General features: G+C 37.7%; 1 protein-coding gene across 1 annotated transcript in view; it reads left to right on the top strand.

The window, feature by feature from the left end:
- The window catches only part of LIMCH1 (LIM and calponin homology domains 1), a 559,635-nt gene that overhangs the window by 403,036 nt on the left and 148,792 nt on the right, over positions 1 to 7,807 (top strand). The window contains exon 4 of the mRNA XM_006898180.1: positions 3,216 to 3,322. Coding sequence (XP_006898242.1) covers positions 3,216 to 3,322 — 107 coding nt within the window. The remainder of the gene's footprint in view (positions 1 to 3,215; positions 3,323 to 7,807) is intronic.

Below are 7,807 nucleotides of genomic sequence, written 5' to 3'. Positions count from 1 at the left end.
TTATATATAAAATATAAAAAGATATAAAACCTGAATTGAGTTATTACAACAAGATTCATTATATGACCTACAAGTCTTTAAAATATTTACTGCTTTGCCCCTTATGGAAAACCTTTGCCAATTTTTGAACTAGATTCATTAATTGTTAATATTTTCCATAGTTGTTTTATCTCTTTCTCCAAAGACAGGCAGATATATACACTCATGCGTGCATTAAACGTGCACATACACTTGAGTACACTTTTTCCTTTTTAACCATTTGAAACACAAAGATAATTCACCATCTGTACATTAATGTCTTCGAGAAAGTGTGACTAAGATGCTCCTTGGAGACAAGGTTGATGAGTCTGCTTCTCATGTACTTTGAGCATAATGTCAGGAGATGCCATAGAGAAAGATACCATGCTGAAAAAGTAAAGAATCAGAGTCCCGGATGACAAATGAGAGGAAGACACTCAAAGAGACAGATTGACACAGTGACTTCACCAAAGGGCTTGATCATGGCTGAAATTGGGAGGATGGACCAGGATAGGGCAAGGTTTTGATCTGATGTTCATAAGGTGATTATGAGGTTTAGCTGACTTAGTGATACCCAGTAACACCACCATGGATGAGTAGGGGTGAAACCACAAGGTTACTCAGTTTGGTGGGTGGAGGGATCTGTGGGGAAGCACCTGGGCGAAAAGACAGAATAATGATAGGCATATAGTCTAACTGTGATTAATTTTATAAAACATAATGCATGAGAATGATTGTATGAAATACAGTGTGAATGGAGAATAATGTGAAACACAATGTATACGAACTTTGTAAACAAACCGATTAAAAAAAAAGCTTAGAAAATAATTAAGGTATTCTCTTATATAACTTCAAAAATCATTAACACTTCTATGAAAATTAACTATAGGTGAACAATTCCTGGGGTCTAGTGTTAAGAAACTGTGCTGCAATACCAAAGGCATGTAGTTTGAATCCACCAGCTGTTCCATGAAAGAAGGATGAACAATCTCCTCCTGTGTTATTTACTGCCTCTGAAAACCCAGTGAAGAGTCAGTTATGGGTCCGTTTCAATTTGACAGCACATACCAACAACATTGTACTCAAACACTAAGGTGATCCTGACCCAAGACACGTTGTTTTCAATGGCTTCATATGTTTATGCAAGTTGGATAATGAATAAGGAATACCAATGAAAAATTGTTGCCTTTGAACTATTGACCAGGAATATTGAAAATACTGTGGACTGCCAAAAAAATTAGCAAGTCTGTCTGGGAAGCAGCTCAGTCAGGGTGCTCCTTAGAGGTGAAGATGATGAGACACTGTCCCACATACATGGGTTGTATTATCAGGAGAGGCCACACCCTGGAGGACATCATGCTTGGAAAGGTAGAAGGGCAATGAAGGAGAAACCTTCAGTGAGAAGGATTGACATAGTGAATGCAACATTGGACTAAGCACAACAGAGACTGTGGGGATGCTACAAGAGTTAAAGCTGTTGTGTTGAGCATTTGTAAGTCAGAGTCGACTTGGTGGCAGCTGACAACAGCAATACAAGCCGACTGCTGTTGAGTTGATTCTTCCTCATGGGGTAAGATTTCCAAGGCTACATACAGTCTATATTTAAACTGAAATTTTGTAAATGTTTTTCCTTTCCTTTTTGAAGACAGAATCTAATTAAAAGTCATATATTGCATTTGGTTGTCCTGTCATCATGGTTTTATCTTACCATGTAAGAGCTAACTAGAAATCTTTAGAATAAGTCAGCATTTCCTACTTCTTCTCCTTTGGAATTTAGACACTGTCATTCTGTTGGGCTTCTAACATCAAAACAAAGTAAGATGTGAAGTTTGCTCAAAATTACAAATGGGAGAAAGCCTCATAGTAAAGAATGTCGCAGATAGGTGTTTACAAGATGCGCTTTATGGATTTGAAAGCAGAGTCCTCCCCGCTTGCTCTGGTCATTGCCATCATTAACTCTTGTCTGTGTGACTCCTCCTTTGAGCTTCCCTCTGAGTTGGGGCCCTGCTCCCCTCCAGCGTCATTAGGTTACAGAAAGAGGCTGGGAGGAGATTTGCAGTCATTTAAATCTTCCAGCCCAAATTGTCCCCGCTGGCTGGCTCATGTGCTGACTAGAGCATGGCATTCACAGATATGTGTGCGAATTGGGAATGCATGTAGAGAGAGTGTCTCTGTGCCTTCTTTGTGACTTTTCATACTTAAAATATGGATGCTATATTAGACTTTTCAGTGGAATTTGTTGTGTAGTTTTATACATGAATAAATCTGGCATGGATATGAATTGAGAAGTATGAATTATCTTCTAACTCTAGCATTTCTTATTGAAATATATTGTTGTTCGGTGCTGTTGAGTTGAGTACAACTCATAATGATCCTTTGAACAACAGATCTGAACCTTGTTCTATGCCATTCTCACAATGTCTGACACCCTTGCGTCCATTGCTACAGTCATTGTGTCAGACTATGTGGTTAAGGGTCTTCCTCTCTTTCTCTGTCATAAGCATGATGTCCCTCTCCAAGAAATTGCTTCTCCTAGCAACATGACTGAAGTATGTGAGATGAAGCTTTATATTATCATCATTGCCTCCAAGGCTCACGTTGGCTTCAATTTCTTTAAGACATATTTGGGGGTTTTTTTTTTTGCATTCCATGGAATAATTAGTACTCTTTTCCAATACCTCAGTTCAAAGGTATCAATTTTTCTTCTGCAATCTTTATTCACTGTTTAGCTCTCAGCAGCATAGCAAGAGACTGAAAAGACCATGGCCTGATAAAGGTGCACTAACGTCATTGCTCCTCAATAATTTGAAGAGGTCCATGACTTCAGACTTTCCCAGTGTAATATGTCTCCTGATGTCCTGACTGTTAGTACCATGTGCATTTTTATTGTGGATCGAAGTAGATGAAGTTGTTGACAGTTTCAATGTAGCTTTTCTCCATCTATTATAATGTTGCCTTTGGATCTGAAAAAAATCAAAGTGTGTTTGACCTACCTTAAAATGACAGTCATTGCCTCCAGTGATCTTGATCATGAAAAGGGGAAACAAAATCAAAACAAATTTAAAAATCTGTTGCTAGTGAGTAGATTCTGACTCATGGTGACTCTGTGCTAAGAGCTCTTTTCTTTGTGATCTGTTAAAGGGGAGCATTGGTTTATAATCGAAACTAATGGAGACTTGATTATTTTTCCCTTTCAGGACAACATTATCTTATTCTTGAGAGGTTGTAAAGAGCTTGGCCTGAAAGAGTCTCAACTTTTTGACCCAAGTGACCTCCAGGATACATCAAACAGAGTAGGAGTCAAGTAAGTACTGCATGGCTTATATTTGAGGGGAACCGTTGTATGGTTTGATTTGCAGTTTTGTGATGATGGTGGTAGGTATACAAGACAGAGCACTGGGCATGGCTAGTAAAATAAAAATATGACATCATAATAATAATAACAACAATAAAATAACAACAACAACAACAACAAAAACCCCAAACCAACCCCTGAAAAAACCCCAAACAAACCAAAAAAAGAATGTAACAATCAAGATTTCAAAACAAGACATATTATCCCTTCAATCTTGGGAAATAGAAATTTTTTTAATTGCAAAAATTATGCTTACAGAGTTAAGATTTTAAAGAGTATGTGAAAAATGCTAAGTAAAGCTTAACAGAGAGAACCAAGAGAAATATGCACAGAATCTGTGTGGTAGACAAAACCCTTTTATTGGTTTCCGTTGGGCTCTTGAATAGGCTCTTGGAAGATTGCAAGTTAGATAAACAAATCTGAACTCTGTTTGTTATGCAAGAAAAGCAAGGGATTGTGGAGAAATGCCTTCTTCATTTACATTTGTAACTGTTTTCTCATATGTGTCACTGATCAAGTTCTTTGAAGATGGATCTTTGGCCATTTGGCTATTATTGACTCATCTACTCAGTGAGCCGCATTTGGGGCCAAAGAATTCTTGGGGCAGAATATGCTAGTGAAAGAAAAGACACAGTACTTGCCTAAAAGTGGTTTATGGCTGGAGTAATGAGAAGCATCACACAAATGACAGAGATAATTTTACTGCCGTTTAAAAGTTCTGAGACTAAATTAATATCCTACTTTAGTTAAACAATATTTACATGAATGTTGTTGTTGTATACTGTCAAGTTGGAACCAACTCATAGCTGACCCTCCAGAGGGTTCTTGGAGGCAGTTAATCATACAAGAGGAGATTGCCCATGTTTTTTCCCCAAGAAGCAGCTGGTGGATTCGAACCATATGTCTTTGGGATTGCAGCGCAGCTTCCTACCACTAGGCCACCAGAGCCCCCTTCTATGGATATGTCTTAATAATATATTTAACTGCTTAAACAAGTCTTTAGATTGGTTATTCTTCTTTGGATTGTCTTTGAGGTTGTGTGGAAAAACAAAAAAGTGAAAGAAAATAAAATCCAGAGCTTTTAGTTTTATGCTATTTACTGATTTTTTTTAAAGCAAGAAATAATTGGGAGAAAGATTGAAACTGAGTCTAGTAAATTTTGAGGTTTGTATTAGTTTTTATGAGTCATGCCTGAAAATAAGTCAGAGCCAGCAGTCACTGGTGATCTAAAACTACATCTTTGTTGTTACTGTGCCATTCTTTAATATTTATTAAAGCTCAGCACAAAAAGAACAGAATAAAAAGGAGACTATCTGGATATTTTGTTGGGAAAATCATTATAAACCAGGTAGCCTCATCTTAGTCTTCACATGCTCTGCTCATTACTGAACCCAAATTCATCATCTGTAAATCGTTGTTCATTTTGGAAAATTGTTTGAGGCTCTGTCTCACTTCACAGTCAACGTTTCACCTGGGTGGCAAGTTACCAAAAACAATAGTTAATTTTGCAACATCCAAAGTAATTGGTCACATGTACATCACTTGAAGGGTGAAGGAAAGTTCGAATTAATGGAGTTGGCAGCTGCATTCATATTCTTTTTAGAGCTACCTTAAATTGATATGGGACTAAACCAGGGAGAATTTGGAACCAAATTGATTTTAGGAGTTCAGCACCCTGGTCACTGGTGTTGCCTATCTGTGATGAATGTCTTTCCCCACCATTTCCTCACCCCACCCCTGAGTATAATCATAGCCAGCTTCTCTTGCCTCAGTAGATTTATCTCTTTATTGACATATTGGAGTTAATTTTGCTCAGTGCCTGTCTGGAATATTAGGACACCCATCTTCTATAAAAGAGATTTTATTATGCAGAGAAAACAATATGTTGCAGAGAAATGTTTTCTTAACTTACATTTGTGACTGTTTTTTCACATGTTAAATTGACCAAGTTTTTTTGCATTGTATCGCTGACTAGCTTGATATTATTGACTTTGTCTATTCCATGAGCAATATGGTGGTGTCATCCACCAGAATTTATACCGAATCCAAAGACCACGTCTCTCTGACAGTTCAAAATCCACCAGTATCTTTGTGGAAAAAGTTGAACAATCTCTTCCCATGTGATTTACAGCCTCTGAAAACCCACTGGAGGGTCAGCGATGAGTCAGTTCCAACTCAATGTCATTGAGTTATTTAATGAGCCATGTTTGAGGCCAAAGAATTCTTGAGGCAGAATACAAAAACTCAAAGTAATTTTGAAAAAAAGAGAGAAGGAGGGAAAAGTCACTTAGACTAAGACAAACAGAGGTAGTTAGGTCTCAGTTAGTACACCATCTTTGCTCTTCCTGTATTTTCCCTTGTTATTTTTATCTCCTCTATCTTCTTTTCTTCCATATGCTCTTTATTCTGCCTTATTCCTTTATGTCCCCACCTCTGAGCTGAACAGAACATCAGCAGAGATAAGGACACTCCATTGATGCCAACAAATATTGTAAACCATAAGGCATAGTGGTAGATACTACAGAGAGTAAATTGTGTGATGATTTTCTGGAATTATCTTCTAAAAATTATTGTTAATTAACTACCATTCTTGGAAGTAGGAATGGCATCCACTTCCTAAACAACGTGCTTCTGGAAATTCTATGAACTTTGATAAATGTCAATAGTTACAAAAAGGCTTCAGACCTTTTGTTCACAGGGTCGTTGTGAGTCGTGCTTGACTTGACGGCAATCAACAACAGCAGCAACTACCATTCATCTGTCAATTTGATGTTTTTGTGATTGTTGTTGTGTCTCATCAAGTTGACTATGAGTTGTAGAGGCCCTACAAACAATATCTCTGAACTTTGCTCTATCCTGAGCCAACCTCATCGTCTCCAATACACCTGACCCCACTGCCACAGTCACTGTGTCAACCATTTCATTCAGAGTTTTCCTTTCTTGCACTGACCCTCTACCCTACCAAGCATGATGTGTCTCTCCAACAATTGACCGCTCCTGAAAACATACCCAAATATGTAGAACAGAGTTTCAAAACCCTTGCTTCCTAGGAGGAACCTGGTTTTACCCTCTTCAGGACAGACCTATTCGTTCTCTTGGAAGTCTATGTTATGTTCAATACTCTTCTCCAGCACCACAACTTCAAAGGCATCAATTCTTCTTCTGTAATCCTTAATCATTGTTCAGCTCTTTGATGCATAGCAAGTAATTAAGAAGAACATAGCCTGGATCAGGGGCACCTTAGACTCTAGACTGACATCCTTGCTCTTTAACATTCTGGAGAAGTCCATCACAGCAGATTTTCACAATGCAAACTTGTCTTTTGATTTCATGACTGCTGGTGTCAAGAATGTTGATGGTAGATCTGAGCGAGATGAAATTGTTAATCTTTTCTCTGTCTATTATGAGGCTGCTTTTGGTCTGGTGGCAAAAATTTTTTGTTTTCCTGATGTTGACGTGCATCCTTAAGGAAGTTTGTGGTCCTCAATCTTCTGCAGCAAGAGCCTCAAGTCCTCAGTTTCAGCCAACAGGTTAGGTCATCTTCAAAACATCCTCCTCCAATCCTGCATATTGTCTTTCTCCAGTCCTGATTCTTCTATGTGTAGTCTATACTCTCAAATGATCTGTTTAGCATTTAGACTGACAAGGTATTGAGAAAGTATACATTCCTGATTCCTTTCTTGATTTTGCTCGATTACAACGACTGCTTCTTGGTCAAGGTATAGGTTTCATAATGAACACAATTGAGTGCTTTGGGATTCCCAGTTTTGTCAATGTTAGTCACAATTTGTTGTAATCCATATAATCAATTCCTTTGCATAGTTTATAAAATACAAATAGACATCTTTCTGATACTTTTTGCTTTCAGCTAAGATTTATCTGACAGGAACAATGATATCCTAGTGCCACAGTCAGCTAAGATTTATCTGACGTCAACAGTGATATCCTAGTGCCAAAGCTGCTTCTAAACCCAGCTTGTAAGTTGAGAAAACTAAAAATAAGACCATAAAAGCCAAAATACAACTTTTCATTTATCTCATCTGAATTTTCAAACCATCTCCAAAATAGATTTGACACAGTGAACACTAATGACCTAAGACCAAACTAACTGACATCATGGATATCATCTATGAAATCAGCAAATGGCCATTAAAAAGACAAGAAAGAAAGGAAAGATCAGAATAAAATGTCAGAAGAGACTCTGAATCTTTTTCTTGAATGTAGAGAAAATAAAGTAAGTGAAAGGAAGGAATGATGAAGAGAGTTAAACAGAAGATTTAAAGTGAGGTCATCAAGACAAGGCATTATAACAAACTATTGGATTTAACAGCTGTCAACCCCTGTGGAAAGCAGTATGGCGCTTTCTCAAAAAGTTGCAAATAGAGATACCATTTGACCCAGCAATTCCACTACTGGGAATATACCCTGAAGAGA

This window comes from Elephantulus edwardii, unplaced genomic scaffold (assembly GCF_000299155.1).
Source record: "Elephantulus edwardii isolate Elephantulus edwardi_28Jun2011 unplaced genomic scaffold, EleEdw1.0 scaffold00222, whole genome shotgun sequence".
In the NCBI taxonomy this organism is placed as follows: Eukaryota; Metazoa; Chordata; class Mammalia; order Macroscelidea; family Macroscelididae; genus Elephantulus; species Elephantulus edwardii.
Note: the sequence above shows the minus strand (reverse complement) of the source record. Positions and strands in the feature narration are given on the sequence as shown.